The sequence below is a fragment of the Fundulus heteroclitus genome, chromosome 24, assembly GCF_011125445.2.
Source record: "Fundulus heteroclitus isolate FHET01 chromosome 24, MU-UCD_Fhet_4.1, whole genome shotgun sequence".
Taxonomy (NCBI): Eukaryota; Metazoa; Chordata; class Actinopteri; order Cyprinodontiformes; family Fundulidae; genus Fundulus; species Fundulus heteroclitus.
In genome coordinates, this window is record NC_046384.1 from 22,383,775 (window position 1) to 22,410,295 (window position 26,521).

Consider the following 26,521-nt stretch of genomic DNA (forward strand, 5'->3'; position numbering starts at 1 on the left):
TGGTGCTGGCGGCTGCAGCCACAGCAGGATGAAAAACCAGCTACCTGGAGCGTGACCTCTTCCTGGCTGAGTGGCTCCTGGACCTGGACCTTCTCCTGTAGCTCCTGTAGGGGGACTTGGATCTCTTGCGCCTCTTTGATGACTTTCTCTCTACGTCTTTCTGTGGGGACCTGGACTGCTTTCTTTTCCTCCTTGCTGGTGAATGTTGATGGGAGCTGGGCTTCTCTGACGCCTTTAGCTTCTGGGTTTGCTCCGGTTCAGAGGGTATGGGCTGCTTGGGTCCAGACGAGCCAGAACCTGAAGTTTTACCATTTCAACATGTAAGACCATGATGCACATTTAAAGCTACACATAGGTCTCTGTAGAGTTACTTCCTCTACGTCCAACGGTTCTGTACCAAAAAGATGGACTGCTCCCTCTGGATGAGTGTCTTCCTCACAAGGCCCTTATCACAAGGCCTGCTTCTGGTAAAATCTCTTAAACCACCATTTAACCCGTATATTTCAAACCTATGTAATCTTATCAGTAGTGTTTTGTTTGGTCTTTGTTGTTCATACTGACGTTGGTGTTGCTTTAGCGCCTTATTCAGATTTATAACACATAAATAAACTAGAATATGCCTTATGATGACCAACAGAACCTGTTGAAGATAACGACCTTTAAGCAGCTATTAAACAAACGATTAACTAACACTAGATATCTGTGTTAAAAATTATTTATTGGTTATTGGTCTGATTTCATTTTCTAATCTTAAATGATGTGTTTTGGTTGGACAGGAGCAGAAACTCTACTGAATGTACGGAAATAAAGGCTTAAAACATGCGTCTGTGTGGAATTAATTTATGCGTTTCACTTAATGGACTCAGTCAGATAAATGTACCTTTGAATATTATTCAAACACATTGAAAAACATTTTTACATGGACAAAAGTAATCGTAATAAAGGCAGATCTGAATAACAATGCGTCATGTAAAGAAGCTAATGGGAATATTGTGATGGGATTAAGGTGGATGGGAATGAAACTGTAATCTGAGTGAGACGGTGGTTTATGCTGATTAATAATCTGATCAACATGCATGGAAACGCCTGTCAGGATCAAGTAACTGTGCATGTGTGACTGACGCCTTTCAGTCAGCAAGCTCCTGAGACAACCTTCCTATTCTAAACATTAAGAGCTCAACATTTTTATTTATTCAGTAACGACTCAACAGAAATTAGAAGCTGCTGCAGGTCCAGCCTGGATGCTCAGAAGATCCAAATCTGTATCATCCTGCTTTGTTTATGGAAGTTCTTCTTCTGTGGATCACTGCACATGTCAGAGTGGTTCTATTCTGAATTAAGCTGGGTGCATATAAACGCACATTATGATCAGATTCATTGATTATGTGCACAAATAAACGGCACAATCTGGTTATCTTTTGGTTTGTAATCTGAATACATTTAATCTGATGGTGACATTTAGTGCATTTAACATCGCTGAACCAGCCTTACCTTGGTTTTCTGATTGGTCTGGACTTTCTGTTGGCTCTGCTAGTCTTTCCTTAACTGTGTCCTGTGCCTGCAGGGAGCTGTGAGCAGAGTGCAGGACGTCCAGCGGAGACTGAAGCCTCCCTGAAGGACACTGGTTGACCTGCACGCATTCGTACAAATGTCCTCTCTTCTCAGACGGGCTACAATCAACCACACCACAGCAGAATAAAATAACACCATCAATACCAACACATGGACGCTCATTCAGGAGGGGGGGGGGGGTGCTGCCTTAGATAGAAAAGCTTTCAGCGATTGCCAAGATAAACTAAACTTCAGCGTATTGCTTTAGAGCTAGCATCAAACAGGGATGTACAGCATGCACAGGTGAGGTGTGACTGTATATGCTGTATATAAACGGGTCTGTCATGTAAAAAGCCTCAGGTGACCATCACCAGGTGACCATGACCAGGTGACCGTGGCAGAAACCACCATCTAGTACATCCTTCATCCTCCCTGAGACTGTTTGCCTCTCTTCACTCGTTATTCCAGCCTTTCCTCCCTCTTTTCCACGCCGGCCTGTTGCTCTGCACTCTTCACCCTGAGGACGTAAAATCCTCCACCTGTCTACTCTCAGCCTCATGTAACCTGACGGCTCCACTTTGGCTCCTCCTCCTCCTCATTCACACACATGGATCCTGGCTAACCGTGGCTCCTCTCCTTTCAGGGGCAAACATCCGTCTCTCTACATGTTCACCGTGGATCACGATGTCGTCTGCAAACATCGTTGTCCATGCAGATTCCTGTCTGACTTCCTGTCAGCCAGCCTGTCCATCCCCACAGCAAACAACAAGGGGCTCAGAGCCCCTCCATGATGCACTCCCTCCTCCTCCTCCTCCTCCTCCTCTGTCACACCTCACCACCGTCTAACGGCTACAGCTACACTAAGACTCATTTCAATAGTCATGTTGCTGAAAAGTGCTTTAGAAAAAAACTAGCTTTGCCTTTACATGTCCTGCACCACTCTGACATCACTACCTGCTACTCCAGACCCCCCCCCCCCCATTCAATACAGGGTTTCCCCCATTGTATTAAAGCCTGCCCCCCCACACTCAACATGTTTACTCCTGACCTCTCAGTCTAGCTTCATCTTCTATTTTCCACAGCCTCATTAAATGCCTCGTTAGCTTTATTCCTGCCACAACTCTGTACATCCGTCATGTTCTTGAAGAAAAGACAGTTATTAAAATGATGGGAAAGTAAAATGACTCCCTGTTCCTTTTCTAGAGGACTTTTTCAGGACTCACCAACCAAAAGTCCACCTGTTTTCTCTTTTAAAGTGCCTTCTTTTACCTCAGAAGTACCCTAGCTACTTTATAACCTTGAATTTCTGTTTCTGGTGTCCTCTGTTCTGCCCTAGTAAACAGAGCTGACTGACTTTATCACAGAAAAAGATGTTTTAGACAGTAGGAGCCACTGCATGCCTTCAGCAGTCTGTTGCATACGCTGCGAAGCCACAGCTCCAAATTCTAGTAATAACAGCCGTTTCCAGAGACCCGTCTCAACAGCCGGGGGTTTAATTAAAACACTTTTTCCCTGAGCAGCTCTAACCAGTCATCAGCAGGGGAAACTACAGTCCACTGAAAAGTCCAAACTATTTTAAGACTGGTGGTCACCGCACGGTGCAACAGTCTGAAAACCAGTGAGAGGACTGAGGAAGTCAACAGGAAGCCGTTCAGCCGTTCAGCCGTTCAGCCGTCAGGGCATAAGCTCTAATACCTGGTTTGGGTGCGCTGGCAGTGTGAGGGGGGCGGTGAGCGGCTGGGCGATCTCTGGCAGTGGTGCCCCAGTGATGGGGGGGCGTAGCTCTTCACGGAGCAGGAATGGGACTCAGAGATGGAATGTGATGGAGAACACGGGCTCCTGCTGCCCAGCCTCTTCTCAGCTCCACTTCCTTTATTGGAGCTGTCCTGTTTCCCAGTGAAAAACAGCAAGAGTCAAATAGGTGACATGAATGTGTGACTTCATGAAAAAGCAGCTTAGATCTAAAACTAACAGCTTTTCAGAATAAGAGTCCTGGATGACCTAAGGCTCATACTGACGCAGACTATCTAATAACAGTGGAGAGGGAAACGGTCCAGTTCTAGCTAAAGCTAGCATTAAACCTTAGAAGCATGCTCAGCATTAAACTAAGAAAACATCCCACTACTAGATAATGCAACGGGTTAATCAGCCTTCCATAGATCAAGCTAAACTAAACCGTCAAAGTAGGCCGACAGGAGAGGGGGCTTTGAGACTGAGACTCCGTCCAAACAGCTAAATGTCACATTAACGTGTAAAATGCACCTTCACAGCTCTGTCATGTGAATATTGCTCATTAAGAGGAGGATATATTGGTGTGCAGCCTTAGATTACATGTTAAAGAGTTTCCTGACATGAATAATCTTCTGCTGCTAGTTAACAATCAGGTGAGCTCAGGCTGGGTTTATTCTGATCCCCTGAGGAGTTAGGGGCTGGAGACATTTCTGCACTGGCCTTTAATATGGGCCCTGCAAAAAAATAATAAATAAAATAAATAAAATTACAAAAAAGCACCGACAGGAAGTCAGGAGGAACAGAAGTAGATAACAAGGAAAGGACATGAGGGAGGGAGGGAGGAAGGAAGGAAGGAAGGAAGGAAGGAAGGAAGGAAGGAAGGAAGGAGCTTTGCTGACCAATCAAACTGGGCCTGATCACCAGATGTTATCAACAACACGTTTTGTTCTTCTGGGAAATCTTTGGTTTTAAAGATCCATCAGATTATCCATCAGATTATTTAGCAGATTATCCAGCAGATTATTTAGCAGATTATCCAGCAGATGATTCAGCAGGTTTACTCTCTGTCTTCTGACCAGCTCTGAATCCAAAGCAAAGAACCTCCAGGATGTCCAGCGTCTTTGGTCCAGAACCAGCAACCTTCTAGAGCAGCAGGGGGAGTTCCTGCTGACCTAGGCAGGCCAGCCAGGCTGACTTACACCGTAAATCAGACCGGTTCTGATCGTAGAACCGGTCAGAACCGGTCAGAACCAATCAGAGAACTACTGACGTGAGCACGCAGCACGCTTTGTTTTAGCTCTTAAGGTTTAAAAGACACATCCACCTGATTTAGGACATAATAAAGGGCAGCATTAAAACACCACTCCGTGGCTACAGGAACGCACTGGTGCATTATGGGTAATGGGCTCTCTGAGCCACCAGAACTTGCTGCCTGCTACCGTTCTATAGTTATATTTATAAAAACCTGAGCATCCTCTCAATTCTGCCTTTTCCTCTCCTGTGGATTCAAGTCTGTATAACCCCACATTCCCCCTGAATTGATTTACAATTACAAAAAGGATTATTAATATTATTAATAAGTTTAGCTGCCAGATGCTAAACTATAACTCATACAATAGATGGAAAAACAAGAGTTAGTAAACCCAGACTTAATTGGGCCATAGTATTGTGTCCATAGAAGGCGACATAAACAATAAGGCAGCCTTTATTCATGCTGAGCTGCTCCTAGCTTTAAATATTACTACCTGCTTAGGGATGATGTCCGGCAGCTGCTCCTGTCGGCCTCGCAAACCTTCATTAACCTGCTTGGACCCCGTTTCTGAATCTGAATCTGACGTGTTCTCTCCACTTCTCCTCCGCCTCCTCTTCTTCTTCTTCTTCTTCTTTTTCTTCTTCTTCTTCCCTGATGAGCGTTCTCGCTGGGACCTGGACTTCCTGCCGTGGTCTTCACCTGGTCACAGTTCAGAAACATTTTTACATACCGGCCACTTTCACAACCTCCCTTCGTTGCACCATGACAGAACCACCCACCTTCTCTAGGGAGATTTGAAAATCTCACACTACAAGCCATCAGGAAAAGAAAGTGCACCCTCTGTTAACTCTTATCTGAATATTTAAATCTACACATCTCCCCCACTGTTAGTTTTTTAAATAAAGATGAAGCCAAAAGTGTGTAACGTAAGTGCAGCCCATGATCCAGCATGTTGTAGAACCAGAACAGAAATAGATCTATAATCTGGCTGAGGTGTGGACTTTGACTAGGCCACTCAAACCTCCTTTCATCCATTCTGCTGGAGATCTGCTGCTGTGTTCAGAACCATGCTGTTTGGACCAAGCTTCATCCCTAGAACTCCATGGCATACAGAGAAGGTTCTAGAACACACTATTCACGGAGACGTGGTGCCGTCCCATCCAGGGTTCCTCATCCAGGGTTCCTCATCCAGGGTTCCTCATCCAGCCTCGTGGCCGGTGTGTCACATCATATTTATACCCCAGCCACCCTGGAAGCCAGCTATTACTAATAACAACTTAATAAAGCTCAAACCAAACATGCTTTAGTTACCACATTGATTTTAAGGGGTTAATGAGGGGAACCAGCTGACTTTATTTTACAACAACGTAGTTTCCCCCACGGACTAAAAGTTGGATTTTGGCTTTTTAAGCAGCTTTGCAGCTGCAGAAAGTGCAGATGTGCTTTAGAGAGACTCACCTTGCTCCTTGTTCTCTGAAGCCGGTGTTCCTTTCCTACGAGGTGAACATACAAGACGGGTTAGTCCCATTTAAAACATGCACCCTGAACCAAAAGCAGCAGCCTGTGCTAGCATTTGAAAAAGAAGAAGAAGAACTTTTTGTTAGGCAGTCAGCCTAAGTCAGCAGGTATAATTCCTGTTATACATTTTTGCTGTTGGTTTTTTTTGGGCTATATGATGCTATGAGTGATTATGTGTCTTATTTCTACATTGAGCCGACATAGGATGATAGAGAGCCGTTCTGGTGACAGCATGACTCTTTGGAGCATATGCTTTGGGATTGACTTTGTTGTTTTAGTTTGATTTTTTACAGTCGTACAGAGATAGACTGGATCTTGGACGCACCAATCTTCCTCTGCAGGAACATGGCCTACTGTTATGGAGAACTTTGAGCTCTTAGCCTCTAGTTCACTTTCTTCTTCCCTTACAGACTGGAATCTAGCTTCCTTGTAGAGGGAAATGAGCAGAAATACAGAAAAGTAAATAAATCAGGCACATTTCCCAGTAACAGGACACTGACACACCTAGTGTGGAGTCAGCCACCTTACTGCTATCTACAACAATTCAGTGTTCATTAAACTGTAAAGATAAAAGGTGAATTATGATGGGGGCTCTTTGCAGCGTCCATTGGTCTGCTGATGCCTGGTTTTATGTACTTGACTAACTTAAATGAAATAAATGCTTTTAGAGGTTAGAGGACGGACAAGCTTGAGGCTTTGCTTCGTCCTGGGATCTCCAGACCTGACTGTTAACCAATCAGACCAAACAGGTTCTACCTGGGCTGATGCTTCCTCTCCCCCTCCATCTCTGCTCCGGACTCTGAGCTGCTCTCCTTCTCGTGGTTCCGCCTCCTCTTCTTGCTCTTGTGCTTTTTGGGCTTCCTCTGTCTCCGTTGGGACTCGCTGGGGTCCGGGTCGGGACTTGTCCCTTCGCGGTCCGGCCCTGCAGCCTCGCTGCTGGAAACCCGAATCACAACATCACATGTAACCCTCTGACACTTTTAGAAACACCGCGAGAACGTTCAGAAGACACGCGTGGAAGCAGAGCAACGTTAGTTTAGCGCTGCTAGCTGCTAGTAGAGCGGTTTGTCCCCAGCGGCCCGCCGTAGATAAACAAACGTGTCTAAAACTAAACGGAGCATCTGCAGAAAGGCGACAGACGCTTTCCGGCAGCCTGAACACCTGCAGAGATGTCTTAGCCGCTGTCCTTCCTGCAGCCTGCATGGTTAGTTACTAACATTCAGAGCCACGCTCGGCTCCATTCAGCCTGCAGGACAGAACCAGAACCAGAACCAGAACCAGCACATGACCCCAGAACCACAGAACCCCGAACCGCCTACATACCCTCTCTCCTCCTTCTGCTCCTCTATCTCACGGATCTTCTGTAAGATAAAATCCTGAAAAATCTGTTCTATGTTGGCCGCCATGTTTCGGTGTGCAACCAGAAAAAAGGACCGGGTAGCAACTTCAACTCGCTGTTAGCTGCTGTCTAGTATCCGGCACCTGCGCTACCTTCATTCCTTTCCGACTCAATAATAATAATAATAATAATAATAATAATAATAATAATAATAATAATAATAATAACACACTTTATTTGAAGTGGTGATCATAAGACATATTACACTGTCGTGAATATGAAGGAGCCTTTTTGATTGTTAATGACAGCTGTCATTAAGTGTCATTTGGAAAATTATGGCACTTTCAATGTAAAGCTGACATTGTTTAAAAATTTATTGTTAAGACAACTCGACATTAACTAAGGAATCATAAATCATAAATCTGCCATGATAGGTGCAATTATAAACCTTTAAAAAGTTATTTGGATCTATGTTTTGAACGGATAGTGAGGCGAGGTGGGTTTGAGGAAGAAAACAAAGGCTTGTGCAAAACAAATAAAAGAAAGTGTATCTCTTGTCAATTGGTTTTGTTTGGGTATTTTTAAGCATTTGTTAGTGTAATAAGACAAGTCTAAATTGTTGCATTGTAACTAAGATCAAGGAAGATATTGCCCTAACAATGACTGTGTTATTACAGCCTTTGTCGGCATAATAACACTTAATGACATCTTTGCAAATAGTTCTACTTGTTCAACTTTACTTGCGGTAAGGGAAAATATTAATGGCACAATTAAAATGGTCTCATGACCAAAGTTAAGACCAGTCACATATAATAGTTTAATGTAATGGTAAAACTTACATCTAAATTACTTTTTAAAGGTTTATAATTAGACATATTATGACATATTTATGACGGGTCATGGTTTCTTGGTTAAATGTCAGTACAAAAAATATTATAAACAATGTCAGTTTTGCATTAAAAGTGTCATAACTTACCAAATGACACTTAATGATAACAGTCATAGACAATCATAAAGACTCCTTCATGTACATGACAGGTGTTATGACATGTTTATGTCAGTGTAATATAAGTCTTATGCACACCCCTTCAAATAAAGTGATATTATTATTATTATTATTATTATTATTATTATTATTATTATTATATAATTATAAATTTTATTGTTATTATTGTTGTTACTATTATTGGTATTGTTGGTATTATTATTATTGTTGTTGTTCTTTTAAAAACAAGCTATTCTGGCAGAAATGTCTAAATATGTTGTACATATTTAGCTGTTTCTTATTATTTCCACAGACTGGTTGCAGTTAACAGCAGAACTGAGCAGAAGTGCAATTCTAGCTCCTTTTTTTATCCAGAAAATGAAACTAACTGATTTGTCCACTTAATTCTACCTAGATTACGTAAAAAATGATGTTTACAAAAATGTTTTTTTTTTTTTGGAATGTAGTCATAATAATAACAATTATCAAGTTAAATAATTTGTTTTAATTTATTTATTTTAGTTAACTGAACCTGTCATAGAATGCCCCTATTTGTTTCCTTTGGCTAAAGAAGAATATTATATATTTAATGCTCCAACCACCAAATCAAATTTCTGTTTCTGAGTCCCAACTACTTGATCATAATTCTTAATGATTCTAAATGTAATCTTTTTTCCATTTGGAGGTATTGACTATTTCTTAATATCCTCAATAAATATTAGACGCTCACATTACTGTCACAGAGCTTTCTTTCAGTTTCCCTGTATGCTTGTAAAATACCTAAACGTAAAAAAAAAAAAAAAAAAAAAAAAAAAACAGTTTAAAATACACCTTCCCATCTATTATCCTTTTAAGGTGATTCAATTTTAAGCATAAACTAATTTGGACCAATGAAATGCTTTGGTTAGTTTGAATCAGATCCATTCCAGCCCCTCGGTGTACTCCGTCTTTCTCAGTGTCTGAAAGCTGCCTGTTACATTCAATAATTAAAGTGGTGAAATTGGCAGGACAGGATACATTCTGAGCTGTTTTATATAATAGAGTCTGGAAACTCTCCTAGTGTGTGGGATCCGTCATAATCACAGAGACTCAGACCTCTGCAGTGCAAAGGTTAAACTGCATTAGGAGAATCCAGCTTTACAAATGCAACACAATTCAAAAGGCATGGAAGAAAGACTGAAGGAGAAACAAATGTGCATACAGAGAAGATTTTATTTGAAGAGAGAGAAGCTAACCGACATTCATATTTAAAGTATGGTGCACTGTACAGAGTGTGGGAGGAGCCTGTTTCAGCTGAAAACTTTGGTACATTCTGGTTAGCCACACAGTTTAGTGCATTCAGTGAGGGAGATCCCCCTGCAGGAGGAGAACTGGCATTTCTACATCAACAAACGTTCCCACTCATTTCTGATGATCCCTGTTCTTTCAAAGTGCGAACAAGGAAAACAGTACAAGAATGATTGATTGGAATACGTCCCCCATCCGCTTGGTAGAAATCCTGCTTATAAACACACTTAGAACAGAGGCAGTGTCTCACTGTCTTTGGTTGCATGAAGGGCCTTTCCATCGACAACAGGAACCATGAAAACAAGACACCAGTCAGTAGGAAAACTGCAAATATGGGAGATATTTTACACATTTAGCCAATTGATCTCCAAATGAAAAGAAGTACCATGTCAGCCAATGCAGCTGATGCTTTGCCACCTACCGGCTCTGCAGTCCAGGTTGTGCTGTGCTCTGGATTAAAAACGGGTTTTGCTAACTGGTGTGCTCTGCAGCAGTGACGACGGTGCATAAAGGCATGCGCTCTTTTCTTAGTGAGAAGTGGAATGTGACACCAGAGACTACATCCTGTAAACCTGATCAGGGTGGCCGTGCTACAAAGCGTTCTGAGCTTCAGAAAGGAGACGTTACAGCACAGGAGGCGTGCCTGATTAGAACCCCAGTCTGTGCATGAGGGACACATTCAGAGGGACAGTGGAGTGGTTGGTGCTCATCCAGAGAAGGTCTAAGGGTCTTCTCCAGCAGAAACCCACTACTTGGTGACACGGACAGAAAGAAAGGCTTCGCTTTGTGATGTGTGCCGTCTACAGCTGTTTTTACTCACACAGACCAATTCAAAAGTATTCACACCCACTGAACCTTTGCTTCCTAAGTGGAAGGAAAATGATTTATAGGCCAACCCCCATGAGTCAGTGCTTTTTTATAGTACTTTTTGTTTAAACTCCTTTATGATTGTCCCTGTCAGCTTTGCTTATCAGGTTGATTTAGGTCTGGCCTTTGACTAGGCCATTCTAACACCTGAATGTGATCTAAACTATCTCAGCGTATTTCTGGCAGCAGGTTTAAGGCCACGCCCGTCTCAAGTCTCCTGCAGCCTGGGACATTTTCCCATCAGCTCTCACCTGCTGAAGAAAGCTCCTCCGCAGCCCGAGGCGGCCACCGCCGTGTTTTCACGGAGACTCCGCCTCCTCTGGGTTTCTGCCACTCTAAGCTTTCCACATATCGGCCAAGAAGCTGAATTTTGGTCTCATCTGATTCTTCCAACATGGCTCCACTATGAGCATCTCCCCGACCCGTCTGCTGGTGCTCAGCTCTTCACCACGTTCTCCGCTGTTCTCTAACAAACAGAACAGCTACGTTTAGTCAGATCCAGGTGCACACAGCTGGACTGTTTACTGATGGACTCCTGACGGACGTTTTATCCAGGGGCTGAATACATATGGCACATTTTCCTTCCAGTTGAAAAACTAGGCAATACTTTGCCTCAGTCTCAGTCCCAATGCATGGAAGCATAGGGTTGAAATGTTGGAGAGGTTCAGCAGGTATGGACACTTTTGCGTCTTTATCCAGCCGACCTACACATCACACGTTTAACACGGTACGAAACAGACACAGCAGCTGTGGGTCAATGTGACTCAGTTACTTAGATACATTCCACAGAAAATATATTGAATAAATAAATAAATAAGCGCTGCGGCCAGCCCCAGGTTGCTGCACGGGCCTGATGACCTGCTGCGGCTCGGGGTCTTCCTGTGAAGATGGGAGCCCCCTTTTCCAGCTTCTGACGTGCATTTACAGGATGTTACTTCACCTGGGGACCCCCAAGCACCACGCTCCTTCATCAAAGCCCACGGTCAGAAAACATTACAAATAATTAAGGGCTGATCGTTTGGGATGGAGAAACAAATACACCCTCAGATGAATAAGATGTGACCTTGTACTTATTATTTTCACTAATGTGGAAATGCTGAAGCCTTGTGAGGGTAAAGCAAAGCCAACGGGTCGTAGGGCCACCTCTAGCCGCCACATGCCCCGGTCTCTTCCTCCTCGTATCCATCTGGAGGGATTCTGGCCCACTTTGCTGTACAGCGTTACTCCTGCTCATTAAGATGGACCCAGTCTAAACTCATGTGGCTGGAAACAAGCCCAGACCACGAGCCCTCCACCACCGCGCTCGGCAGGCCGTACGTGATTTCAGGTGCTGATATGTCCGTTTGCACCAAACATGGTGCTTTGTCGTGAAAGCACACCCCTGTCGCTTGGGCCTCATCTGGGCTTCACTCGGTTGCAGCTTTGCACACCTTGATGATCTCTCATTCTGGAGGGAGGAGTGCTCGTTCAACCTCATTCATCTCCTTCCTGTCCTGTCTCTAACATTTACAGCAGCAGTGGCTTCTCTGAGCTCACACAGCTGCTTTAAAAAGGCGACTGATAAACGCAGTGGACTGATCCGTTTAGCAGTTGATCAATGTAAAAATGAAGGATGGACTCATTTCTCCCACAGCCGGCTTCTCTTCGTTAAGGAATCAACCAGTCAATGATTATGATGGTGTGTTCTACGATGCATTGGAGAACGCAGGCAGGCAGTTTTAGACCTAAACAAGGTAAAGGAGGTTTGATGTCCTCTGATATTAGAAATGATTTTGACAAAGATACAACCTACATCTCAAGGTTAGTTACATTCAGATCACAAAATGTCTCCATTCCACCACTAAAAAAAATCCCCAGTTGTCAATGAAAATACTGGAATTTAATACAAAAGCTCCTAACAAAATGAGCTGTTAGCTTTAAAAGTCCGTGGAAAGATTCCCACTGATGTTAAACTTACAGCCAAAAGAGAACAACTGCATCGTCTACACACATGCAGTTTCTAAACTGGCCACCAGAGGGTGCTGCACTTGGAGCGGCTTTTGATGAGCGTTCAGGTTTTTTCGTAGATGGGTCCAAATAAAAAAAACAAAAAAAATGAAATAAAATAAGCTGAAGTAGCTTAGGTTTAGTGAGAAAAACAGTTCCTTAGTTTGTGAGTGGTGTAAAAATAGGTCTCTGACTGGTCAGGTGTCAGCAGCTCTGACGTCAGTCCTGAGGGCAGTGTAGGGCTTCATGTGTCTCTATCTTACAGGTGAAAGCGTGCAAAATTACCCAAGATGCAACATAAAGTGTCTACCTCCCCAGCGGAGTCCTTTCAGAACGGCAGTCCTGGTTTTTCCTATTTGTGATTTTAGGTCCAGCAGCGCCGCAGTCTTTGCCAATCAGTCTCTCTTCACTGGCTACTACCAACCAGTCAGTCAACGCTAGCAGCCAAACACTGCCGCCGTTTACCTGCATGCTTTAAAACGGCTTCATTGGGTTTCCTCCTATCAAGCCTTTAGGTTCTCCTTAGAGGAAAAAGCGGTGCAGAGGACCCTGGAGGCCTGGCGGAGCGGACAGACGGAGACAGCGTCTCATTCCAGCCCAAAGGTGCTGGTCTCCTCCACAGCGGTCAGCATCTTCTCGTACAGCATGGAGAAGGACTGGTACGGTGGCAGGTCCAGTCGGTTGAAGCATGTGTGAGCTCTGGGGAAAGACCACACAGAGTAGAGTTTAAAAACGGTTATCGGCTGACTTTATCTCTTAAAGAGGTTTTGATCGACACACCCTGAAGTTTTCTTCAGAGTTTTTCTTTCCAGACCACTGGGATCACCTTCTGTCCCCGTTTTAAGGCTGTGTGTAAAGTTAGTTATGTTGCTGAAATGCGTTCTACAGAAGAACCTGCCTTGCCTTACCACCGTGTCGTTGCAAGAGGTTTGGTCAAAGTTAAACGGGCCTTTTTAGGGTCAGCAGTGGTTCTGAACTCAGGACTCTCCATGGAGGCCATTTTTACCCAGTCTCTCTGTCTTATTGTTGAGTCATGACATGTGACCTTAACTGAGCCAATGAGTTACATTAGATATTAGTGACCTCCTGGGTGATGAGCTGATGAGCTCCTGGAGTCATTTTGGTAGGAAGGGAACTAGATAATGCCTCTCACCGTGGTTTGGGTGGCAAAGCCTCAGACGTAAAATCATAATCCTTCATCAACCTTTTTAGACTGTTTAGTTTTGGGTATGATTTGGTGATATATAGAAATATTAGCCTATTTCATGTTGTCATGCAGGTCCTATTAAAGATCCCATCAAAATCAAACACCTGGGAAGGGAAGTGATCTTCCCCCACTTCTCCACGCAGAACCTGCGGGGTCCATTGCTGCCACGCAGCGCGGCGAAGCCCTCGTATGGGATGCTCGAGGTTCCCGTCACAAACTTCAGACAGAGAGGGAACAGAGTTAGTTTGGAAATCCAGCACATTTAAGTTAAAGTTTATTTATTTCAGTTTAAAAAGGCAGACCCATATATTATAGATTCATTACCCATGAAGTGAATGCCGCTAATGAAAATTAGAGTCTTACAGAAGACTTTTGCTGGTGCATATCTCTGAAACGTCTGAAATGCATCCCTCCACGTGTAAAGAAGCCCAATCATACACCAGTTTCCCCTTTTTGGATGTAACTGGCTGAATAAATATTGTAATGCTCTCAGTTACAGGCGGTAGATTTCACTGCATGGAACAAAGCAGGCCTACCTGCAGGAGTCGCAGTCGCTGCTCATTGTTGAACCTCTCCACGGCGGCCCAGAACCAGCGGATCACGATGTGGTTATCATGGTAACCTGAACACAACACACCCCCCCGGGTTGGTATAAGTAGACCTGCTGTTTGGTTACTGCAGAATTACCCGCCGTTCCTACTCCTGTGTGTTATGGACAATTAATAGTTGCATGTAAACCTAAGGCAGACGTCTCTGCAGCGGGGGGGCTTTAAATATGGAGGCAGAATAAACCAGTCTGACACACACAGCTGAAGGAAAGAAGGAAGGACACTAGGAAAGGAGGACACAGACAAGGAAGAAAGAATAACCAAAGAGGATGGAAGTCAGAAAGGAAAGATAATGAAGAAAGTGTAGAAGAAAGGACAAAAAGAAGACAGTAAAGATGGAAGGACAGGAAATAAAGTCCAAAACCTCTGATTTCCCTCACTTATCCAGACCTGGAAAAACACTTTTATCAAATTGCATCATTGTGCAGAACCCGTCTTATTTCTGACAAAGCTGAAGGTTTCAGTGATGCGTCCTTCGGTCCTTGTGTACCTCCTCTGTATTCTGTGTTGTTCCTCCAGTCTGATAAGTCGATTTCTGCAGTGCCAGCTATGACCAGCTCCAGCTCCCTGGCATCAAACACAGACACCAGCCTGGCATCCACCACCTGGAGAACCACGTTTATCAGCAAAGAACTACAGGTCAGATTTTACTCTGTGAGATTTAAACATGCTGAACACAAGCTGTGTGAGGGATGGGCACCTCATAAAAGCCTCTGACCAGGCTTTCAGTCTGCTGAACCACTCCTCGCTCTATCCTCCACTTCACCATCCGCTCAATGTACTCCTTCTTGTTCTTCTCTGACACCGGGATGTTCCCCCCGCCAGGCTTCAGCTCCCGTTCTGTGATCTGCACAAAGCATGCTCGGGTCAATGCCAAAACCCGGCCTGACTCTGAAGATTGGACAAAAGTGCACATGAACTGGGGTCCTGCGAAGTAGCTCTGGGTAGTCAGTATGTTACAGTATGTTACCTGCAGCAGACGGGTATACAGAAACATATCTGCAGCATATATCATTACAGTAGAAAACTGGATGGATGGATGGAAATCAGTGAATAATCACCTAAAGAATCTTTATCTTAATGTTGACCAATATAATCATCTTTAGCATTATTTTAACAGTCCTAAAACCCCAAATTAGAAGTAAACTATTTCAGAGTTGGTAAAATAATCTAGAAGGGGAGAACATGCTGAGCAGCTGCCAACGTGCCCAGTTCTGGTTTACCCGAGCACGTTCAAGCTGAAAGACTCCAAACTATTAACCGTGCAACTCTTTATATGAAGGTGCATGCCTGTACGAGCCCAATGAGGCTGAACAGGTTTAAGTTGTTAAACATAAAGGCCTGACTGCCGTTTATCAGAGAAAGTGTAGAACAGGACTAAGACTTGTGGAATAATGTTCTTTGGACAGAGGAGTCAGTAGAAAACTGAACCGGTTGGACCCCAGAACCAAATAGGGCATTCCAGATGGAGAACCTGATACCATTAGGACAGCATGGAGGTGGGAGGGGCATGGTTTGCTGCAGCAGGAGGTGAATTCTACCATGTATCAGAGGGAGCTTTAGGAAAATGCAAAACCATCTAGATAATACATAAAGACCAAGCAGAACTGCACCCTGGAAAAAGACCCAAAACATGGCAGGAGATCCATGAAGGACTGGCTGGAAACCCTGAAACAGGAAGTCTGGGACTTGACTGTGAGGTCACTTCAAACGGGATGAACCCACCAAAACATCTGCCATTAAATCAGATCCCATAAGTCAAACATGGTACGGAACACCAAAGAGCTCAAAATGAAATAAAGAAAGAAAAAGGTCATCTTTATATCATAATGGTGTTTTTCACAATGGCCCATTTATTTCAGAATGACACGTTTCAGCTGAATCACCGGCCAATCAAGAGAAACAGAGCAAAGCGAGCAGTGTGATTGGCTGCTGCTTTACCCAGATTAAAGCAGTTTACAGCCTTCGTCGCCCGCTGTAACATCATCAGTGTACAAACACAGCCTTCCAGGAAAAAACGAATCACTTTTTAAGGCTCAGCCAATAGGGCTGCAGGACCCACCCACTGATGCTGATCAGCAGCGGAGTGAATCTGCTGAAAAGCCTCATTATGAAATAAATAGGACACTGGCAAAAACACCATGCTGCTGCTGCAATTCAATAATAACGCCTCAATAATAGTTTATCATTATGTCAAAAACATTATGTGAAATAAATTTCCCTTTATCCTGCACATTTTTAAACAAGAATGAAAAATATTTCATAATTATGAGGATATAACTTTTATATGCATTGTGTTATTTCATAATTTTATTGTCACTTTGTATATTTATCTCTTATTTATTGAAATAAATACTTATTTGACAATGTATTATTTATTCATTCATTTTGAGCCCTATGGCGCTCCATAACATGATGGTTGTTCAGATCCTAGACTTTCCCCATGAAAACATGAACTCTGCTCTCTACCAGAAAGGAGAATGTGGCCTAGTCAAAGTTCCTGTCCAGGCTGGAGGGTGGCTGCTGGTTTAATGGGTAATTATGTTTCCATAAGGCCAGGTTGGTTTGATGTAAATGAATGAATTAAATCATTATGTGAAAAGGCCTTTTTTGTATTTACCAGCCTGTTATTTACATTAGTGACCAAACGCTTGGCTTGAGTGTTAGCTGGCCACTCTCTAACGAGGCGGCGGCACATGTTTGGATATGTTGGCATTGTCAGAGGCAGACCTGTCCAAACACTTCCTCGTTGACGGTGAAGGTGAGGTCTAGCATGTCTTCTATGTCATTGTCCTTCATCCACTGGAGGGACTGGTGGAACTCCTCGTCCAGGTACTCCAGGTCACTCAGGTCGCAGGGACTGCAGAACGGAAAGGCAAACCATGACTGACTGCAGGTGGGTGTGTGTGCACGGTTCACTGCGGCTGGCTGGACGTACATGCGCAGAAGGCCTTTATAGAAGGGTCTGGTGAAGAAGGCGTCCAGCAGATACTGGTGGATCAGAGCCAGACCCAGAATGCGGCCGCTGAAGCGAAACCTGAGGCAGGAAAGCAGAAAGATTGACGGTTATGTGTCCAGTGGATAGAAGCTCCTGGGATTTGACTTCTCTCTTGTCTTTCCTGCACAAATAAGATCAACGGTGCTACAGATCTCAAGACAACGTGAGAGCCAAATAATTCTCACTGTCCCAGTGACACATTGAGCAATCTTTGATAATCAGAGGCTCTAGGAAGGGTTTATCTTTGGAGACATAATATTTGCTTTCCTTTCATGTAGCTACTCTGTAGCACATTGGCTGATTATACAATGGATTTGGGATCCTATCAGTGGTTTAGTTCTTGTTTATCCTTCAGTTCAAACCCAAAGGTTTGATTCTAAAATAACTGGGAAAAATACAGAGAAATCTCCTTTCTTCTTCTGATTGGGCGGCTCCATTAAAAAGGTAAAGAGTTTCTCTAGCCCACATTCATTTGGTCTGTGTGTGTGTATGCGTGTGTGTGTGTGTGTGTGTGTGTGTGTGTGTGTGTGTGTGTGTGTGTGTGTGTGTGTGTGTGTGTTACCATTCATGATGATTGTCCACAAAGGCCGACATGGGGCTGATCTGAACGGTGTAGGTGTCGTTGGCTGAATACTCGAACAGACCATAATACGGGTTGAATAGTTCCCTGGAGACCAAGAAGAAGAACTCCCTGGAAGGGCCACTGTAGTCCAAGCTGTAAGACCCACAGAGGTTAATGCTCAGACGTCTTCTTCCTGAGACTGCTTTAGCGCAGGGCCACTCACCCCTCCTCCCCGACAAAGCTGACGTAGAACTTGCTGCGCTGCAGGTCTTTGCGGGAGTAGCACATGATCTGGTTGAAGGCGTCTTCAAGGAGATGGTCCCGACGGATACTCAGTCTTTACATGCACAGACAGGGAGACGGCATCAGAACTGTAAGCCAGGAAGGAAAAGAAGGTGCAGCAGGACACGTGTAGACATGCATTCAGCTTACTTTAGCTTCCCAGGGCCTTGGCCGTAGCCTTTAGTTTCTAGTTTCCTGTAGAAGTTGCGCAGCTTGGCTTCAAAGTCTCTCTTGTAAGGAGCTGGGGCTCTGGCATTGGCCCGCTGAGTTCCTGCAGGGGGACAGGGAAAGGCAGTGGTTGTAGGAGTAGTCTGTAGGTCCTCATGTTTAAGGACAAGGTTCCAGGAAGTAGTAGGTCTGTAAGATACCTGGGGAGTTCTGTGGGGAGGAAACAGGGGACCCCCGAGGTGACTGGCAGTAGCTGGGGAGAAGTAAGGCATGAGGAGGCACGTAGGACATCACTTCATCTTCAAACAGACTGCAGGGGCACACAGAGAAACATTTCAGCTGTAACTCACCACAAAATTAACTTTCTTCACATAAAATGTATAAACTGGGCCTAAGGGTGCTGCCCTCCTATGGTGCGTTCTTATAAAAAAAGAAAAAATAACACGTGCTCTCTGAACCCTTTGAAGGGGGCGGAGCTTAGTGACGGAGCATCCTGGGTCTGCGTTGTGATTGGCTGGGAGGATCTAATGACTGTAATATTAACCTACATGGCTACATTACTAAAGATAGGAGAACTGTTACTCTATTGACATTTTTATTGACCCTCTTTTTTTCTATCATTGATATACGTCTATGGATGGATTTATATTGTTATTGAATTATGGTCCGGCCCTGCTCTGGGTGCCTCATGACGAGGCTTTCCTGGTCTGGCTCCTCATTCTCCCCCTGTCGGGGTAACCAGCCGTCCCACAGACCCCCTGTTCTCAATCCCACCCGTTGTTGTACCATGAGTGGCCAAGTGGACCAGAAAAGGGAACGAAGGGTAAAAGGTCTTTCTATCAAAGCCTAATTAGCAGCCTGTGTCTGGATGAGAATGTATGTGGTGAGCAGATGTGGACCAGCGTTTGCCATTTGGGGACAAGTGTTAAACTACGTCAAATAAAAGTAAGCAGTGAGGCAGAGACTCTATCATCACCTCAGCAGCATGACGAGGTCAGCATCTCCTGACAGTCGGGTCAGTCCTGACACTCCATCGTTGCGGATCAGCTGGACCTTCTCCCTGTGTGCACATCAAACAGTACATCAGTTTCCATGCAGACGATTTCTCCTCTTTCAAGCTTTTCCTTTGCCTTCCTTACTTTTTCATACTCCATCGGTATCTGCAGAATCCTGTTAAATTCTAAATAAGAAGTGTTTCAGTTTTCTACACCAGCGACCTTGATCTGGAACTAAAGGTTGATTTTATAACATCACCAAATCAGCGTGGCTCACCCTTTCCAGAACCACTAGTCAGCTGATCAAATACAGTGAACGACAGATACTGACATCCACGGTGGAAATATACATAAAAAACACTTTTCCTGTTTTGGTTCTGTTAGGATTTTCAAGATGATTTATATGAGCTATATCCCAGAATATTAAGAGAGATTTTTTTTTAGGAAAGTCTCCAATCTACTGGCTAAAGCCCACATGGTGATGGCATGGCTTTTTAAGCTTCTAGACTGAAACTTCATGATTCACAACCTTTGAGTGAAACAGAGGTCCAGCTGTGGACGTAGTTTAAGGCAACAGCCCAAACACTTCCTCTCCTTGTGGGACATGCTGGAAAAATCCAAGGTTAAGATATCAGGAAGAGAAATGTGGACCTTAGCGTGTCTGGTTCATTCTTGGGTGCAATCTCCAGATGCTTGAAGGTTCCACGTTAATCTGTTCTAACATTTAAATGCCGCTATAACCAGCATGGGAATGTCCACCCATCATCCTGTTCAGGAAGGAGACGGGTCCCTGTGGTGGAGACAGGAACGGGTCCTGCTGTGAAATGCATATACACCAGAACCAAAGCCGAAGACCTGGCTGCTGAAGCTAGCAAGAGACAGTCCTGTACTGATATGGGCTGAAAGGTCACTCAGGGGAGAAGAAGCAACATAAAAACCAGACTCTAGTTTGCAGATGTCCTCTGCCACAAAGACCTACATTTTCTTAGATATGTCCCCTGGGCTGAGGACACTAAAACCAAAGCAAAGTCCATGTTTGGGAATGGCCACCATAGAGTCCTGATCTCAGTGCCAGAGAACATTAGTGGGCAGATGTGCAGGAAACCCAGAGTGTTTAACCCACGTCTGAAGTGGAAGAGCTATTCTACCAAACCCTGTAGAAATGGATGGAAACTAATGGATGGGTTTAGAAGAAAGCTGAAAAGAAGGTTCTCTAATTATTCTGGCATTTAGCAGATAGAAATCATGACTTTGGCTTTTTTTAAGGTGTAAACTGTTCCACTGTTCAGAGATTCCTGAATAATTTCGATCCCCACGTCCAGACATCTCACACTAAGTTTAAAAAGCAAACAAACAGAGATGCATCCTGTCAAAGACTACGGCCACGAGAGAAGACGTGTCCCTGTACCTGAGCACATGGTTTCGGCTGAAGTCCGGCTGTCTCTCCTGCAAAATCTCAAAGATGTTTGGTTGTCGAAGAAAAGCCACGATCTTGTCGTTGTAAGCTAAATGAGACAAGAAACGAGTGGGAGATTCATTCAGTAAAAAGAGCTACAAAGATTACAAAAAAAAGTTTAAAAAGCAGAATAAAGCATCAGTTTAGGTAAAACCTTAAATGTCACCTCCCTCATTATGGATATTACACTTAGTGTGTTTCAGAAGGAGACACTGACCATATTATAACAGTTCCTTCTAGCCCTGATGGGCTCTGATGCAGACTTTTACTTCTTTAAAACCTTCTTAAAGGGTGTAGTATATCGCAAGATTTAATTAACAAAAACTAATTGTGAAAGTATGGAACATAAGTAAATTATAATTGCTTTTAAGTCATTTTAGGACACACCCCTGACACAGGAAGGCGGTACCGTGATGATGACCCAGCACCTACGAAGCTGTTCTAAACGGTGTTGGTGGGAGCATCTCCATCTTCCCCAGGTTACTTGTGCTTATTGGATGTAGAACATGCTGCAGCTCTGGTCTCTTTTTATGTTAACGCTCTGATTTTCTCAGGTGAGCTCAGGTAGAATGAAGACAGGCAGACTAATAACGCTACTGTAGCTGCAGTGGAACTCCATGAGCTCCACTGAATTGTTTGCTGCCTTGAACACATCCAGTAGTCTCCCTGCAGCAGCTGCGTGCTTGGCAATTCCGACCGAGAGTATCACTTTACACAAGACTAAAGTCTACAAAACAAGCTTGATTGATTGGTTTTATGAACCGGAACATCGATTCATTTTTTAAGAAGATTGTTCTAAAGTCCAAAAGAGGAACATCCAACATCCTCAAGGGTAACTACTACTAAAAAATGGAGTTAGCAGAATTCCTATCATTTGAGTTACATGACTCGAAGCAAAGACAGAAGCTACGCCCATATGGATGTGCTCACTTTAATCATCTTCATTAAATTCATTCAGCAGATCGCTTCTTTCTCTAAGCTGTCCTTTGTCAATCTATGTTCACCGAGCACCATGTGGTAAACAGGATTCTAATTTTAAGTTAAATCTGCCAGGTTTCATTTACGTCCTCCTTGGAAGTTGGATTAGCTCTGGGCTTACTTCAAGAAATCAGATTATTTAACTTAAGACTCGATGATGTCTCCATAAATCCTGGTTTAAAATGGGATTTGCTCCCCCTGCAAAGAATAGTAGACCAGTCACTACAGGACAAGGATTTTTTCAGTCCATGGGGTCAGCAGGAAAAGAGAAAACGCTGTAAAGTTTAATACCAAGGCTATAAAGCAAAAAGTAGCACATCAGATATTTCTTTTAAGCTGTCTGACAGCAGATGTGTGATTGCATGTTTGTCTGTCTGAATACTGACCCACAGGGACGACCTCTTGGCACTGCCCCCGGTTAGCAGAGGTGAAGGTACTAGACGGTCGTGGCAAGACGGGAGGACCAGGATGACGCGTGTCTTCACCCACCTGTAAAGACAGGAGGACGTGTAGAAGACAACAGGAGTTTGTTTCTGATGCGCTCTAGGTGAAATCTTAACATGACATGATGTAGGGACAAGGTATTCAGGCCTTTTTAATTGTCAGACAGATCTGTGACCTGTTTGTTTTCAACAACTGGTGAACAACAGATTGTTGCTCTTTAAAACACGCTTTTCACTCCTTAACTTCAGGAATATCCAGCTAGCGCTGACTGCACCTCTGTATCACTTTATCACACATGTTATTCTACCGTAAACACATGAAAAAATAACCATGCTGGCTTTCCCCCTTTCTGTCTAGGTTTCCTATAATAATTTATTGGGGGCTCGTCTGGGATATCTCACATGATTCTGCACTCAAGATGAAAGCCAGCTATTCGTGGTGCGCTGATACCTGTTTCAAAAATAAATGAGTTTCTGACAACATACCACGGCCGTAAGCACCGTAAAATGATGTTGGACTAAGTTGGCTGGCACACATGTGAAAAACATGTGGGCAAGCCCCTTATGTTGCTTTGCTGCTATGTGTGAGGGACATATTAGGCTGTAATAACCCCTAACATGTTGTTTTTCGATGACAAAGGACAGCGTGAATTCGCAGCTTGTACGGTCTTACCAGCTGCCGCGGGCTGACCTCCCCAGCGCTGTGGCTGCGCTGCCGGGTCAGGTGTTGCCGGTGGGCCAGGACGCTCGGCCGAGAGCTCTGAACAGGCAGCCGGGGGTCGATGAAGGTGGTGGCACGGCAGTTGTGGTCCACAAAGAAAGGCTGCAGAGGCACAAAATGTCATACCCTTATGAGTTTTTTCCAGACCCAGATCTGGACCCGTGGAGACAAAGTAACTGCTTTGTTTGGCAGCCGGACCTTGCCGCTGTGGTCGTGCTTCATCTCCCAGCCTCTGGGCAGCTCCAGCTGTTTGTTGGCGAACATGTTGAGGAAAGCCACCAGGTCGCGGTTGTGCTGGTAGCGCTCAAAGTGGTGCGCATCTCTGCGAACCTTACTGATCATATGCTTCAGACATGTGTTGGTGGTGAACATGCGGTAGGCACTCTGGGTTCACAGGCAGACAGAGAGTCACAATCAGAGTGTGTCACCAGTCATGTAAACAGACGAGTAACAACCCTGGTCAGAGTCTGGAGAACTAACAATGATGTATAACTATGCCAGGGTGTGGCAATTACAGTAGAAACCAGCTGTTTACATACAGTTATAAGAAGATTATCTGACAGAGAACTGGACTAAAAATTTCCTGTTTTAGATCATTTAGGATCACCAACAGTGTTTCTGTTTGATAATGCCAGAATGAGAGATTACTTTTTTTTTAAAGAAGTTTGAATATTACTTTTTTAAAAGCTCTAACTTTGGTAGTCTGGGTAAGCAGCCTCTGTAAATGACCCTCTTTGGCAGTCTCTGAGCTGCCCTATGACGGACAGGACACCTGTCCAGGTCTACCCTGCCTCTTGCCCAGTGAAGAACGGCACCAGCCCACGGCCGTGAGCCACTAAGGATAAACAGATACGTATGATGGATAGATGTCATCCTTGACCTAAAACAGGCCATGTTTAGTCTGATAGTGAAAGAAAAGGCGGTCTGTGGTGATAAGAAAGCTTCGGAGTGAAGATACCGCCAGCTGTTTTCTTTAGATAGACAATGGTTCACTTTTATGATCCACTGAGTCTGAGTCTCATGGGTTACATCTGGACTGGTGGTTTACATACAGGGTTGGAATGCAGCACAGTGAAGAAGTCGGGGCTGGTGAGGAACTTGGCGCTGGGGGACTGCAGCAGCAAGGAGATGCGAGACCTGGAGCTGGCCTGAGCCCCGCTGGTGTCCCTCCGGAGCTCTGCAGGGTGAAACGCACAACGTCAGGAACAAAAACGATGGAAAAAGATGTTTGAGGAATGAGGAATAATATGCCAAAACCTCATAATGCATTTGTTACTTCAAGGCTGGACTATTGTAATTCTTTACTATCAGGAAGTCCACAAAATGCAGTTCAAAGCCTTCAGCTGATCCAAAATGCTGCAGCAAGAGTTCTGATGAAAATCAACAAGAGGGATCATATTTCTCCAATTTTAGCTTCCCTTCATTGGCTTCCTGTTAAATCAAGAATAGAATTTAAAATTCTCCTTCTAACGTATAAAGCCCTTAATAATCAAGCTCCATCATATATCAGAGCTCTGATTACCCCGTATGTTCCTAACAGAGCACTTCGCTCTCAGACCGCAGGTCTGCTGGTGGTTCCTAGAGTCTCTAAAAGTAGAATGGGAGGCAGATCCTTTAGCTATCAGGCTCCTCTCCTGTGGAACCAACTCCCAGTTTTGGTCCGTGAGGCAGACACCCTGTCTACTTTTAAGACTAATCTTAAAACTTTCCTTTTTGACAAAGCTTCTAGTCAGAGTGGCTGATGTTACCCTGAGCTATCTCTATAGTTATGCTGCTATAGGCTTAGGTTACTGGAGTATATCAGGATCTAATTTTCTCACTATATTGAGTTCTACTGTTCTTCAATTATGCATTATGTGTTGTCATTTCTGCTTTAACTTTCTGTTCTCTCTCTTTTCTCTTCATAGTAGGTACACCTGGTCTGGCGTTCTGTTAACTGTGACATCATCCAGAGAAGACGGCTCACCCGCTACTACCATCTAATGTAGAACAGATTACTAGATCAATGTGTGCTTCTGTGCTTTTTTGTCTCTCTTGTTGTGTCTCTGTTCTGTCTTCTGTAACCCCAGTCGGTCGAGGCAGATGACCGTTCATACTGAGCCCGGTTCTGCCGGAGGTTTTTTTTCCCGTTAATGGGTGGTTTTTCTTCCCACTGTCGCTTCATGCTTGCTCAGTATGAGGGATTGCAGCAAAGCCATGTACAATGCAGATGACTCTTCCTGTGGCTCTACGCTTCCCCAGGAGTGAATGCTGCTTGTCGGGACTTTGATGCAATCAACTGGTTTCCTTATATAGGACATTTTTGACCAATCTGTATAATCTGACCCAATCTGTATAATATGATTGAATTTGACTTGCATAATCTTTCAATCTGCATAATCTGATTGAAAGCGCCTTGAGATGACATGTTTCATGAATTGGCGCTATATAAATAAAATTAAATTCAATTGAATTGAATTGAATAATAACTCTTTAGTGAACAAACCCTCCAATGCACCGAATTTTCTTTCCATTTTCCAGTTATGTGCTAGTTTGCACTGTTTAAACACATTGTGGTTCTAACAAGACAAAATGTAGGACCTTGAGGGGTATGTTGTTTTGTTCTCAAGGCGCTGTAGTGAACGGGTAGCGGACTACCTGGAACAGAGGGATGCATGTCAGTCTCATCCCCAAGCAGCTCACAGGCTGGCTGATCCTCCTGTCTGCTGTCGTTCGTTATCGTCCTTCGGATGCTCTGATACCTGCAGATGTGGATTCATGTCTCAGTTAATGCTAAATATTAGCTGAGAATAGTGTACAGGTGGAAAAATGGGTCAATTTTTTAATTTTTTTACCATTAAATGTCATGTTTCACTTTAAAAAAGTTATCTGCACTGGTGGACACCTTGTCAGAGTTATTCCTAAGTAGGACTTTTAGAGGCAGTGATAAGTGGTGTCTGCTCGTCCAATCAGAGAAAGAGAACAACCTCCTAAGCTCTCATCCTCCCAGGAAATCTGGGATGACTGCGGCCTGTGCCACACCTGGCACCGGGGTGTCGGCTCTCACCTGCGGTTCAGCTGCTCCATCTGCTGTATGGAGCTGGACCTCTGGAGAGTCTGCGGGGCGGGGGGAGCGGTGGGCCGCTGCCACGTCGTCGTTCTGTTCACGTGATCCACGTAAAAGATGCGGCCGTGGCTGTCGATGCGAGCCTCCCAATCTGGATGAGGAGGACAGAGGGGAAAGGTTGCCGACTGATGGCCGACGACACAACCAGCCACACACTCCCAACATGCAGGTAATGAAGGTAAGCAGGCAGGAAACATTCTGCTCCTACATTTGACCCAATCAAACTAACAGCAAAGACTCCAGAGAACTAAGTTAGAGTTAACAAGCACCCTCGCTTTCACTGGGACATCATACTGAATTCCTGCTCCCTCTCTATTTTCATTTTAACAATGTTTGTAGTAAGTATTCTGCTGCTGTAGTACATGTCTTCTGCCAGAAGGTGGCAAATCTTTATTCAGAAGTAACATCATCCTGCAAGTGAAGCTTCACAGCTACTCTGAAAATGTGTCCTACAAAAATAAAAGCATGGCATGTTGTGAAT

The 26,521-nt window shown here is 44.1% G+C and overlaps 2 protein-coding genes across 2 annotated transcripts in view; both read right to left on the bottom strand.

Moving 5' to 3' along the window:
* The window catches only part of LOC105936532 (protein SON), a 30,168-nt gene extending 22,683 nt beyond the window's left edge, over positions 1 to 7,485 (bottom strand). The window contains exons 1-7 of the mRNA XM_012877434.3: positions 7,376 to 7,485; positions 6,809 to 6,988; positions 5,993 to 6,027; positions 5,028 to 5,233; positions 3,247 to 3,437; positions 1,492 to 1,670; positions 45 to 297 (exon numbers count right to left, since the gene is read on the bottom strand). Coding sequence (XP_012732888.2) covers positions 45 to 297; positions 1,492 to 1,670; positions 3,247 to 3,437; positions 5,028 to 5,233; positions 5,993 to 6,027; positions 6,809 to 6,988; positions 7,376 to 7,458 — 1,127 coding nt within the window. The 5' untranslated portion in view covers positions 7,459 to 7,485. The remainder of the gene's footprint in view (positions 1 to 44; positions 298 to 1,491; positions 1,671 to 3,246; positions 3,438 to 5,027; positions 5,234 to 5,992; positions 6,028 to 6,808; positions 6,989 to 7,375) is intronic.
* Positions 7,486 to 9,568: 2,083 nt separating this feature from the next.
* Positions 9,569 to 26,521, bottom strand: part of hecw2b (HECT, C2 and WW domain containing E3 ubiquitin protein ligase 2b) — a 57,480-nt gene continuing 40,527 nt past the window's right edge. Inside the window, 19 exon segments of the mRNA XM_036128536.1 lie at positions 9,569 to 13,215; positions 13,828 to 13,940; positions 14,260 to 14,345; positions 14,822 to 14,936; positions 15,032 to 15,178; positions 17,062 to 17,191; positions 17,270 to 17,368; positions 17,892 to 18,044; positions 18,115 to 18,228; positions 18,324 to 18,444; positions 18,542 to 18,651; positions 19,318 to 19,401; positions 20,745 to 20,841; positions 22,157 to 22,259; positions 22,887 to 23,036; positions 23,133 to 23,318; positions 23,987 to 24,111; positions 25,572 to 25,675; positions 25,981 to 26,131. Coding sequence (XP_035984429.1) covers positions 13,104 to 13,215; positions 13,828 to 13,940; positions 14,260 to 14,345; positions 14,822 to 14,936; positions 15,032 to 15,178; positions 17,062 to 17,191; positions 17,270 to 17,368; positions 17,892 to 18,044; positions 18,115 to 18,228; positions 18,324 to 18,444; positions 18,542 to 18,651; positions 19,318 to 19,401; positions 20,745 to 20,841; positions 22,157 to 22,259; positions 22,887 to 23,036; positions 23,133 to 23,318; positions 23,987 to 24,111; positions 25,572 to 25,675; positions 25,981 to 26,131 — 2,300 coding nt within the window. The 3' untranslated portion in view covers positions 9,569 to 13,103.